This window comes from Calliphora vicina, chromosome 5 (genome assembly GCF_958450345.1).
Source record: "Calliphora vicina chromosome 5, idCalVici1.1, whole genome shotgun sequence".
Classification (NCBI taxonomy): domain Eukaryota; kingdom Metazoa; phylum Arthropoda; class Insecta; order Diptera; family Calliphoridae; genus Calliphora; species Calliphora vicina.
Genome location: NC_088784.1, coordinates 26,434,766 through 26,448,398, shown reverse-complemented (window position 1 = coordinate 26,448,398; position 13,633 = coordinate 26,434,766). Strand labels below are relative to the sequence as shown.

Below are 13,633 nucleotides of genomic sequence, written 5' to 3'. Positions count from 1 at the left end.
CCTTATATCAGAAAAATATTTTATTGTCACTTATTGATGGTGGGTATACAAGATTCGTCGCAGTGCAATGTAAGGTTCTTAATATTTACCTCGTAAAAGATTCTCTACTTCTCTCATAGCAAAAATGTAATAATTTTGTATCAAGGAATATACGCTTCAATTTGAATCGCACTTCAACAATATAATGTACATACACAGCCACCTCTACTATTTATTGCGATGCTAGGAGTATTATTGAAATTGCGTATAAGTAAAAAGTTGTATTTATTCCTTGGAGTTATTAAGGGTTGATGGAGAAATATACTTCTAAACTTCTGCTGCGCAATTTAAGATCAACAATTGTGTTTGAATAATGAAAATTTAAAAGAAATTCCACAAAACAAAAAATAAGAAGAAAAATATTAATTGAATTACAACGTAAAATAGTACTGCGCAATTTAATATCAAAAGTGATGTTTGAAAAATAAAATTCCAAAAGAAATTCCTGAGAGCAAAATAAAATACATACAAAAATTAAAATACAATGTAATTAAATACTCCTCTTCTTTACTTCACTATTATCCTTCAAATCTAAATAATAATAATAAAAAAAAAACATAAATGTGTTATATTTGAACTTTTAAAGTCCACTTTTAATATATTTCAATATTATTCTTCTTTTAAAAATTAATTTAAATTAATATCAAATAAAAAAATTAAGTAAAATAAGTAAATTTTTTAAAAATTAAGTAAATTTAAAAATAAGTAAAATTCTTAAACACAGACAATTCAAAACTTAAAAATTAAACTAAAAACTCGAATTAAAGTACATAGTATGTATAAGTAAGCAGGTATTCTCTAATGAGATGACTAAAATTTAAAATATTTAGAACCCCCTTTTAAAACTTAATTCAAATTAAACCCGAATATGAAAAACTTAAACTCTAATGAATTTACAATAGAAACTAATAACGTAATAATGACATTAATAATATTGTAATTAAGTAAATTTAAGTCATAGCATTACAATAATTTAATTTACCCAACTCTTCGGAGGCAGCAGCTTGATGTTGCAGTTTGCGCGACAAAATGGGCACAAATAAATCATAGTCGATTTGTTTGCACGATATATCCAAATATATTTGAGAATTATCAGCCAAGCCAAAGCGTTCGAGCAGCCGACTGAAAGAGTAGCCACAAATAAGGGTGATAATGAAACCTATAACACAATACCACATGTAAGACAGACGATACAGCCAGAAATATTGTTGATCCGCCGCTGTGAAACTCTGTTCGGTGGTGGTGCTTATTGTAGTATTTACAAGCTCCTCTATGACTCTTAATGATTCTGCTACTAAAGTTGCATTTGTAGCAACGACACAGCCATCATCGGATAGAGGCAAAGATGGTGGTGGTGGCTTGGGACCTCCAAAACCAATCCAAAATGCAAAACCTAGACCACATAAAAGCCCAGCTATTACGCCTCTTTGATTGGCTCGGGTTGTGCACATGCCTAAAGTGAAAACAGCCAATAGCGGACCACCCACCACACCGAAAATTGTAAGTGAAGCCTGCAATACACCGCCCATAGAACCAGCTCCAAAGGCCAAGGCTATGCACACTAGACCATAAAGGCAGGCCATTATTTTCGAAGGCAAAGTGGTACTGGAGTCGGACATGGGTCGCTTGAAAAGTTTCTTATACAAAGGTTTTAAATAATCCTCTAGTGTTACAGCCGATAGTGAGCTGACGGCCGAGGACACGGTTGACAGACTGGCGGAGAAGATTCCGGAAACAAAGAGGCCACATAAACCGGGATATTGACCTGAAATGAGAGAAGAGAGAAAATAAAAATGTGTAAGTAGGTGAATAAAGTGATATTTGTAAATAAATAAGGCTAGGACTATTGCTGGTGCTTCCTTAAACAAATGTTACTAGGATTTTGATAAAATGTTGCTGGTTTTCATTAGCCAAAATGTTGCTAGGAATTTGAAAATGCTCACTAAAATTTCCTCATTTAACTTATTCCTGCAAATTTATATTGGTTTCTATAATTCTAAAAAAAGTTCCTAAGGAAATTGCTATTAAAATTATATTTCCTTTTAAAACCAACTTGATTTAAATATATTGCTCAAATATTACTAAGCCAAATGTTGCTAAGGAAATTTTAAGTTTGTTAAAGAAAAAAGCTTATTTACTGTCTTTAAATTAAATTCAGTTTTGAAGACACACATTTTTGAAATGTTGCTCAACATCTACAGATGTTGCTGGTTTTCATTTCCCACAATGTTGCTAAGAATTTGAAAATGCTCACTAAATTCAAATGTATATTTTCTTTGTTTAATTTATTCCTGCAAATAAAACTTCATCTCAATAATTCTAAAACAAATTGCTAAAATGTTGCTAAGGAAATTTTAAGTTTTGTTAAAGAAAAAATATTCATTTACTGACTTCAAATTAAATTTTCTTTTGAAGACAAATATTTTTAAAATGTTGCTGGTGCTTACTTGCCAAAATGTTGCTAAGAATTTGAAAATGTTTACTAAATTCAAATGTATATTTTCTTCGTTTAATTTATTCCTGCAAATAAAACTTCATCTCAATAATTCTAAAACAAATTCCTAAAATGTTGCTAAGGATATTGTAAGTTTTGTTATAGAAAACATATTCATTTACTGACTTCGAATTAATTTTACTTTTGAAGACAAATATTTTTGAAATGTTGCTCAACATGAATAGATGTTGCTAGTGCTCATCTGCCAAAATGTAGCTAAGAATTTGAAAATGCTCACTAAATTTAAATGTATATTTTCCTCATTTAATAAAATAACTTGATTTTATTTAATTTTAAGCTAATTTCCTAAAATGTTGCTGAGCTAACCAAAATGTTGCTAAGGAAATTATAAGTTTTGTAAAGAAAAAATATTCATTTACTGACTTCAAATTAAATTTAATTTTGAAGACAAATATTTTTGAAATGTTGCTCAACATGTATAAATGTTGCTGGTGCTCATTTGCCAAAATGTTGCTAAAAATTTTAAAAATATTACTAAATTTAAATGTATTTTTTAACATTTCATTTATTCCTGAACAAATAACTTGATTTCAATAATTTTAAAATAAATTCCTAAAATGTTGCTAAGCTTACCAGAATGTTGCCAAGAAAATAGTTTGTTTTTTAGGGAAAATATGTCAATTTAATAACTTAAAATTAAATTTTCCTTTAAAAACATATATTTTTAAAATGTCGCTCAACATCTATAAATGTTGCTGGTGCTCATTTGCCAGAATGTTGCTAAAAATTTTAAATCGTTAACTAAATTTAAATCTATATATTTTACACTTCATTTATTCCTGAACAAATAACTAGATTTCAATACTTTTAAAGAAAATTTCTAAAATGTTGCTAAGCTTACCAAAATGTTGCCAAGGAAATTGCTTGTATTTTAGGGAAAATATGTCAATTTACTAACTCAAAATTAAATTTCCTTTAAAAACAAATATTTTTGAAATGTTGCTCAACATCTACAGATGTTGCTGGTTTCATTTGCCACAATGTTGCTAAGAATTTGAAAATGCTCACTGAATTTAAATGTATATTTTCTTCATTAATGTATTCCTGCAAATATAACTTCATCTCAATAATTCTAAAACGAATTCCTAAAATGTTGCTAAGCTAACCAAAATGTTGCAAAGGAAATTTTAAGTTTTGTTAAAGAAAAAAAATTCATTTACTAAATTCAAATTAAATTTCCCTTTAAAAACAAATATTTTTGAAATGTTGCTCAACATCTATAAATGTTGCTGGTACACATTTGCAAAATGTTGCTAAGAATTTGAAAATGTTTACTAAATTTAAATGTATGTTTTCCTTATTTAACTTATACCTAAAAAAATTAGATTTCAATAATTCTGGAACAAATTTTCTAAAATGTTGCTAAGCTTAGCAAAATGTTGCCAAGGAAATTGTGAGTTTTTTTAAAGAAAAACTTTTTTTACTTTCTGCCGAACTTTTTTACTTGGTGAAGAACAGCTGATGCTGTTATTAAACGAGTTAATAACAGCTTCAGCTAGTTTTATATTTAAACTCGACTTCAACGTCAGAAGTATACTTTAACTTGTCTATGATAGACCTAAAGTCCACTCTTGAGTAAAGTCGAGTTTAATTCTCTTAAAGTATTCTTTATTTCTGACTATGATTATGTGCCAATGACTTTAAATTAAATTTCGTTTTGAACACAAATATTTTTGCCAAAATGTTGCTAAGTATTTGAAAACTTTATCTAAATTTAAATGTATTTTTTCTCAGTTAATTTTTTTTCTCTACTTTGATAGTTCTACAACAAATTTCTAAATTGTTGCTAAGTTTAGCAAAATGTTGCTAAAGAAATTGAAAGTTTTTTTTAAGAAAATTAAATTTCCTTTAAAAAATAAAATGTTGCTAAGAATAATAATAATAATACTTAACATCGCAATTCACTTACCCATAGTATCTATAGCAAATAATGGCATCAATTGATCTCTTGACTTAATACGGCCATTCAGAACAGGATCACAATTACGATAATAGTAAAATATCGCCAGACCCGTAAATAGTGTACTAAAACTCAAACAACTCAGAATAGGCAGATTCCACCACAATGCAGTTTGAGCTCCCTTCAAGTCTCTCACACTCAACAAACGCTGAACCTGAGTTTGATTTACGCCATAGAGCGACAGATACGTAACCATACCGCCAATAATTAAACTCCACCAGGTGTGACGTACTGTAGGATCCAAAGAGATAGCTGAAACATCTAAACGTCCGGTTTCCTGAGCAGCCTGCCAAATAGGCTTAAGACCTCCCGCCTTAATGGCCGATACTATGATCACCGAATAAATGCCGGCAAACATCAATAGAGATTGAAAGACATCGGTGATGAGAACAGCTTTCATGCCACCCAGTGTCGAGTAAAAAGTGCACACCAAACCAATGGCTAAAATGGCCGCCACATGACTTAAACCCGTTACAGCTTCCAGAGCCAAGGCGGGGGCATACAGCACAATGCCCATATATAAAATCATTTGTACCGAATAGGCCAACGAGGCCACCAAACGCATGCTGTGACCAAAACGCCTCTCCAAATACTCATAAACACTGGTGGTGCGCATGCGATAGAACACCGGTAGAAATCCATACGCTGCCAAGGGAGTACTCAAGATGTAGGCAATATTGATGGCACAAAACATTATGCCAAACTGATAGCTTTCATTGGAGACACCCAACAGGGTTATGGCCGACATGAAACTGGCCATTAAACTAAATGATACTGGTAACGCTGACATACTTTGGTCAGCCATTAAATATTCTTTGGTGGTTTTTTGTTTGCCGCCCGACAGGCGATAGTAAATGCCTATAGAGGCTGAAATGGCCAGGATGGTGATCAACACCGCATAATCCCAGGCATCAAAATTAGACATGTTGACAATATATATATTTTAAGAGTGTGGGTTGTAATTATAAATAGTTTTAAATAGCTATAAATCAGCGAGGTAGATGATTTAGGTAATTTGTGAGGACACTTTGTTGTTATTTGCTTCCAGCTCAGGTACGAGTACTTCTGCACATTTTTTCTTTTAAAACAGGAACATTACATTGGCCTTAGCTTTACTTAACTATATAATTTTTAAGGGAAATGTTATAGATTTTTAAGGAATTTTGTTTTAAAGCACATGTATAAATTTGTCAACGTAATTTTTATGGTCAGAATAGTCTCGGTCCCAATAGGGTAAACTCCGAAAATTTCCATTTTTGAGGCAGGTTTTAGGTACTTTTTTTGAAATTCGAACATTATAGGAGAGAGAACGGCTAAAACTGTTGTTTGATACGCTACCCCATTTATCTTTTAAACCAATAAACATAGTAATAAATTTCAAATCATATTCTTAACTTATCAAAAACTAACAAATGAGGCAGGCCATCAGCGCAAAAGTGGTGTAACCCACAATTTTTTTTGGTTGCTGTTCTTGTGTTACATACAGTCCTTACATTACCAATATTAATACAAAAGTGGGGTAAGCTACCTTTTGGTATTCAAAAGCAGATGCAACTGAAATCGTTTTTGCGCAGAGTTACACCACTTTTGCACTAATAGCATCAAATATGTATTTAAGCTTCGCTTTACCAAAGGTTTTTTATGTACATGGTTTACCAATACCCACCCGGGTGACACTACACTTCTATAAATATATGCGACGAACGAAATTTTAAAAAATTTAAAAAACCTTATAAAAAGTTTAAAATGGTTCTATTAAATTCTCTAGAACTCTAGAATTTGTTCAGTGAGTACAAATTTCATTTAAATCGAAACAAAATTAAAACAAATATTAAACCAATAAAATCGATGTGGTCACCCGGGTGGGTATTGGTAAAGCGAAGGTTAAATTCGAACAATTAAGTCTTTCAAATTTTATTTATTTTTGGTACTTATTAACTAACAGTGTGCTATGTAGATAAATCCAATCCAAATCAATCAAAATCGGTTTTTTGTATTAAATAGTTAATTACTATGTAACTACTGCGGTTTTAGGGATAATAAGCTCAAACTGTGATCACTCATATTACTTTGCAAATACGATTTTTGGGGAAATATGCTGATCAATCATTTCATAATTAAAATCGATTATTTTGTATAAAAGCTCAAATATTTTAAATCCTTAATAATTTTGTAAATACAGCGATTTTAGAGAAAAAATGCTTATCAATCATATTTCATTTCAAAAATTCATTTTTTAGTATAAAAATCTCAAATATCTTAAACCTAAATAACTTCGTAAATACTGTGATTTTAGGGAAAATAAGCGCAATCTGTGATCACTCATATTTTATACCAAGAATCGATTTTTACTATAAAAATCTCAAACATCTTATAATGTTAATAACTTTGTTTTGATTTTAGAGAAAACAAGTAAGAGAGCTGTGCCGAGTCTTATAAACCCTACACCAAATTATACTTCAAAATAAAAATTTTAAATATTTTTAGTTCAACAAAATTTTTTTTTCCAAAGTTGTTTTTTAATTTTTTGGAAAAAAAAATTAAAACTGTTTTTTAAAATTTTGTTTTTTTCAATTTTTTAAAAAAAAAAATTTTTCAAATTTAAAAAATTTAAATTTTTGTTGAAAAAAAAAATTCGGGTTAAAATATATATGGTCATTACAAAGGTCTGTGAAATATCTATCATTAGATATCCTTATTGTCTATATTAATGACTTAGTAATCCAGATATATGTAAAAAAAATAGGTCAAAAATTGAGGTTGTCCTGGTTTTTGATTTTCTCGATTTTAAATAGCAACCGAGCCGGAAAATTCCGCAGATATTGATGTATGAATCGTGTATGTATGTAAGTTATTTGGAGGCTTCGGAAAGTTGATTTCAACAGACAGACGAACATGGCTTAATCGACTCCGCTATCTATAAGGATCCAGAATATATATACTCTATAGGGTCGGAAATGAAAAATGTAGAAATTACAAACGGAATAACATACGAAGGTGAAGGGTATAATTAAATCAAAATTCAAATTAATTGGTTAATTATAGTATTTGTTAATTAGGAATTTTAATTAATCAATTACACTCCCTAATTTTTATAATTTAAATTATTTAAAGAATATCGGTAACGGTAATTGCAGTTATTTTAGTAACGATATCTTATCGGTAACGGTAGTTAAGTCTTGACTGCCCATCAGAATATGCTGAATCATTTTCGCACATTTCAAGTGTGTCTATCACATATATATATTCATTGAAGAAACATTCAGTTATAATTATTTGCCAAATCAATTTGATTTTAGTTAAAATTATAACTATGAATCAGAGACCAGATTTTAAAACATTTTAAAACAACATTTTTATTTTTTGTTCAAAACAAAATTCAAATATCACAAATTTATCATAAAAGAGGAAAATTATTTTCAACGATTTTCATCGGATGAAAAACAAATAATAACACAAAATTTTGTAAACGTGATGCGAGATGCTAATAAATCTGTTTAATATGTGTACATAACTCTGTGTGTAATTTTTTAAGTCATGGAAATATAACCATATACAGTCAACAGTACGTGATAAAGACCAAAAAAAAGACCCATGTCTCCCAGTTTTGCCCAAAGTCATGCTCTTTTTTATGGGCACCAAAGATTTAGGGCCTCGATGTCATTTTTGAAAAAAAGTGATAATTTTCACAGGCTCATAGTATCTTGCAAACAGTTCGGAATTTTGATTTACTCTCTGAGGCAAAGTTGTAACCCTTGTCATAAAGAACCAAAAGCAAAACTATCTTCAAAAAAAATCGAAAAAAATTTAAAAATTCGATTTTTTTACCTTTTTTTGTGTTGCATTCTGTAATTGAACATGGAATATTTACGAAAATCTCTAATAGATGATGCTTTCAAATCACATGTTTTATATTGACCGGTCATTTGTTGGTCATAGCTCTCATATAGAGATAGCTTCAGCTATACATACATCTCATAGATTTTATCAATATATAATTCATTCAAACAAAAATATTTAAAGTTTTTAAAATTTAAACAAAAAATTTAAATATATTTTAGAAATTTTCATTTTTATTTCAGTAATTTTCAAAAATTTTTTATTATATTTATTAAAATTCGAATTAAATTTCAGAAATTTCCCATTATATTTCAGAATTTTCTAATTGAATTTCAGAAATTTCCAAATTTATTTCAGAATTTTCTATTTAAATTTCAGAATACTGCAATTATATTGCAGAATTTTCAATTTGTATTTCAGAAATTTATAATTTTCCTATGAAATTCAGAAATTTTCAATTATAATTCAGAATTTTTCTATTTATATTTCAAAAATTTTTTAATTGTATTTCAAAATTTTGTATTTGTATTGTATAGAAATTTCGAATTATATTTCCGAATTTTCTAATTGAATTTCAGAAATTTTCAATTATTTTCAGAATTTTTAATTTTTATTTCAGAAATTTCCAACTGAATTTCAAAATTTTTTAATTATATTTCAGAAAATTAAAATTAAATTTCAGAAATTTTCAACTATATTTCAGAATATTCTAATTAAATTTTGGAAATTTCCAATTGTATTTCAGAATTTTCTATTTGAATTTCAGAATACTGCAATTATATTTCAGAATTTTCCATTTGTATTTCAGAATTATATTTCAGAAATTTCGAATTATATTTCAGAATTTTCTAATTGAATTTCAGAAATTTTCAATTATAATTCAGAATTTTTCTATTTGTATTTCAAAAATTTTCTAACTAAATTTCAAAATTTTCCAATTGTATTTCAGAAATTTGGAATTATATTTCAGAATTTTCTAATTGAATTTCAAAAATTTTTAATTGTATTTCAGAAAATTACAATTAAATTTCTGAAATTTTCAACTATATTTCAGAATATTCTAATTAAATTTCTGAAATTTCCAATTGTATTTCAGAATTTTCTAATTAAATTTCTGAAATTTTTAATTATATTTCAGGAATTTCTAATTGAATTTCAGAAATTTTCAATTATAATTCAGAATTTTTCTATTTATATTTCAAAAATTTTCCAATTGTATTTCAGAATTTTCTAATTGCACTTCAAAAACTTCCATTTGTATTTCAGAAAATTCCAATTGAATTTCAGAAATTTCCAATTATATTTTAGAATTTTCTAACTGAATTTCAGAAATTTTCAATTATATTTCAGAATTTTCTATTTGTATTTCAAAATATTTCAATTATATTTCAGAATTTTCCATTTGTATTTAAATTTAAAACAAAATATACCTCACAATAGAAATTGAAAAATTCCATACCATTTCCAATTGTATTTCAGAAGTTTGTAATTGTACTTCAGAAATTTCCAATTGAATTTCTGAAATTTCTAATTATATTTTAGAATATTCCCAAATGATTTATTTTAAATAGTAAAGCTATTTATTTGAACAGAAAATAAAAACGTTTAGGGTCTCTTTTGGAAATATGATGCAATATTAACAAATTAACAGTAGTTAATAATTTTAGCTTTTTTTAAAAGACCTTTTCAGCTCTTTTTTTAACTAGTATCAACACTGGTTATTACATTGCAAATTCGTAAAAATGGCGGGAAATTTATAAATTCCTATAAGAAACAAAAAAAAAACATTCCAATAAAGCGGAAGTGGACATTTTTAACTAAACTGTAGATAGGAATTATTTTAAAAATAAAATTATTTGAATAAATATTTCTTTAGATTACAACGAACCTATAAATAATTATGCAGTAAATTGTCTAACAAAAAATAAATAAACATTTTATAACTTTGCCTACGTAATTTAAAATGTATTATCAAACAAAATGTTTACAAAATTTTACGTTATAATCAAACAGAAAACAAACTGACACACAGTTCAAGTTCAATGTTCAATATCTTTAAGAGTTCTCAAGAGGGGGTAGGTTGGAGTGGTGGAGAATAATTTTGTGAAAGTAACAAAAACACGATTTTTACACCAAAAAAAAAATTCCATTGACAAACTTAAAAACTGCTTTAAAACACAAATTTTATAAATTAAAATAAATCTTATTTTGATTTGTTTTCAATTGAAGTAAATTCTTATATATGAATGTATATAAATTCCTTAACAAATTGTTAATTGAACTATTTTTTTATGCATTGTTTTATTAAATTGTTGTTGTTCTCATTTTAATTTACTTTTTCTTTTTTTTACACAGTTCTGTTATACAATTTTGTTTCTAAACACTTTGATTTTTTATTTACTTTCGTTTCATGCACTTAGAAAATCAATAGTTTCTTCTTATTTTCAATTAATTTTATTTCCTACTATTATCTGGTGAAATATTTGGCTTTTTTGGCTAATCATTGTCATCATTATCATCACCTTTTATTGTTCTTTTTCTGGACTATATTTTGCCAATGCACATTCACAATCATTAAATTTTGTTTTATTTTCTATTTTTTTATAAGTGTGTATTGTTGTTTTTCTTTTTTTTCGTTTTTGTTTGTATATATTTGTTGTTTTTTTACGCAAAATCGCGCGACCCTCTCCAAGAGAAATCAGTTGTTTTTATGACGTTTCAAAACACATGAAATTGAGTTGTTTTTGTTTTAGCTTTTTCCACTGTGTAACTTATTATTTAACGTAGGAAAGAAAACATTATGACATGACACTGTAGAATTATAGCACGAGTAATACCGTCAAGTTAACAAAATAAAGTAAGTGGTCTAAAATAATATAGTTTCTTTTACTTTTGATTATAATAACCGAAAGACATCCACACGGGCACAATAGATTTTGAAAACTGACCAAAATGTGTAGAAATATTTATTAGAATCAAGGCGAATTTATAGAAGGTAACAACAGAACTACAACAAATACCACATGAACAAAAACAACAGGTTTTTTGTTTTTGTTAAAAAATAGTTGAACTGTCAAAGTTGTCTGTTGTTGTCTTTTAGCTTTTGGGTTTGATGTATTTTTCACCACTACAAACACAAATGAATTGGCAGTTCGATTTTCTAAACAAGTGAACAAAAATAATCAGCTGTTCTTCTGAGGTCATCTTTAAATGCGCCATTATTAGAATAAAGCTCAGTGACAGCGTTGTCAACTCAGTGCTTTTAGCACTGTTTTTAGTGTTTTTTTATATAAATTTGTACGCAAACAAATATTGTAACAGTGATCGGTGCTTTTTTAAAAGCTCGGTGATAATAAATTAAAAAATTGTAAAAAAAACATTCAAGAATTATTTTTACTAAATTAAATGTTTTATTCAATTACAAAAAAATAAATAATATTTAGCAATATATCAAAACAAACATTTGAAATCGGACTTAGTTTCAGAAAAAAATGCAATACCTGGTTTTGAAACTTTAATACATAATAATATAATTTTACATACCAAATATAATTTAACATATTTTGACTTAAATTTAATCAAAAATCATCTTCCATTAGAAGATGTAAATAGAAGAACACAGGACATACATTCAGATCCCATGCTGGTCTGTAAATTTGTATAAAAATTGAAGTATAAGTAAATTTTTGGAACAAAGTTTTTAAAATTGGAAATTAATCAAATGAATTAATTTTCTCCAAATTTTATCAAAATTGTAAGATGAATTTTGTGTATTCCCATTTATCAACAAACGTGAAAATAATCTTTTCTGTCAAAAATATATGTATTAACAATACCAAAATGTGTTTTGGTACAATTACGGTCAAAAAAGTACAATTATAAAGTCTGCTTCAATATTAAAATGCCATTTTCCATCCCTGGCAAAAAGCTCGGTTGATGTGTGCTTTAAGCAGTGTTGCCAGAGAATTGTTATCAAAAAATTCACATTTCAAATTTGTCCTCAAACAATATAATTTTTAATAAAAACATGAATTCTATTAAAAAATATAAAATTTGTTTAACTTTTTATTTTACCATTGTCTGCCTTTCAATTTCTTCATTGTAAAAGGGGACTGAGAGTGTGTATTTGAAGAGAGTGACTATTTAAAAATTTGTGTAAATTTGAATAAAGAGTTGTTACAATTTTAAAACTACTTGGCGTTTTTATTTGCAATTAAAAACAATTCGGTTTATTTAAAAGAAATAAACCATTGTTTTTAAAGGGTAATACGGAAAAATCATTATTTTCAGCTAAAAAAGCAATTTCAAGAAGTCATTGCACAACCAAGGAGAGCAACTCAGAGTCCACCTGCCTGTTCTAATTTATTTGCAAATAAAATATCTAAATTTCTGCTGCATACTTTAGGGTGCTTTTTTATTACAGTTGACTGGACTAAAAAAATTCTGAGTTTTACCCGGAATTTTTTAATTTTTTTTTCTTTACAAACCATCTGAAAATTTCGAATCGAAAAAAAAAATCAGCCAAATCCCTCCAGCCGTTCTCACGTGATGACATTACATATATGGACCATTTCATTTTTTTTATATACATATGTATGTATATAGAAAAGTAACATTCTAGCAACTCACAGTAGTTTTTTCTTGGAAATAATTCGGTTTCTCGGGAGCTATTGGAAGAGGAAATTTCACAACGTCGCAGCTGAGGTGTATTCGCGTTGATTTACAGTTGTTCAGCTTTGTAGGCGGAATGGAGACCAATCCCTCAAAGTTTGTCACTTCGGGTCTTACATTTAAAAAAAAAATCGCCAAAAATCCATTTATGATCCGAATGAGCTGAAATTTAAAATATAAATAGTCCTTGAGAAGGTAAAATACGTTTACATGTGTAGGTTATCTCTTTTAGCTCAATATATATTTTGGTTTAATTATTTAATTTGTTTTTTTAATTTTGTTCGATCTTTTATTCGATTTTTAGATATGGCGGGTCTACGGATGGCCGACATTTATTTTAAATATCACCTATAATTGCGATAACTGTTATATCGTCCCTAAAATTTAACTTTTGTTGTTTTCAATATAAAAATACGAAAGAATATTTTCCTTCGCATTTACCGAAACAGGCAATTAATTTTTGAAAAGGTGGTTAGAATTAATATAAATTTCAAATAATTGGAGTTGTTACAAAAACAAAATGCTGCCAGATTGTTTAACTTTATACTCCGGCTCATCTGGCTCACTTCAAACACAATACACACACACACCGTGCATTTCTCATGGAG

The 13,633-nt window shown here is 27.8% G+C and overlaps 1 protein-coding gene across 5 annotated transcripts; it reads right to left on the bottom strand.

Annotated features, from left to right (window-relative positions):
* Positions 1-605: 605 nt before the first annotated feature.
* LOC135962003 (putative sodium-dependent multivitamin transporter) lies at positions 606-11,291 on the bottom strand. 5 transcript variants are annotated; one of them, XM_065513677.1, is made up of 3 exons: positions 11,245-11,291; positions 4,464-5,634; positions 606-1,804 (listed from the first exon to the last, which is right to left on the bottom strand). In XM_065513677.1, exons 2-3 carry the CDS (start codon positions 5,437-5,439, stop codon positions 990-992), a joined length of 1,791 nt encoding a protein of 596 aa, XP_065369749.1. In that variant the 5' UTR covers positions 5,440-5,634; positions 11,245-11,291; the 3' UTR covers positions 606-989. The 5 variants fall into 5 exon arrangements, with proteins under 5 accessions (XP_065369749.1, XP_065369748.1, XP_065369745.1 ...); XM_065513676.1 differs by having other exon boundaries at positions 11,192-11,290; XM_065513673.1 differs by having other exon boundaries at positions 10,690-11,284.
* Between the last annotated feature and the right edge of the window lie 2,342 nt (positions 11,292-13,633).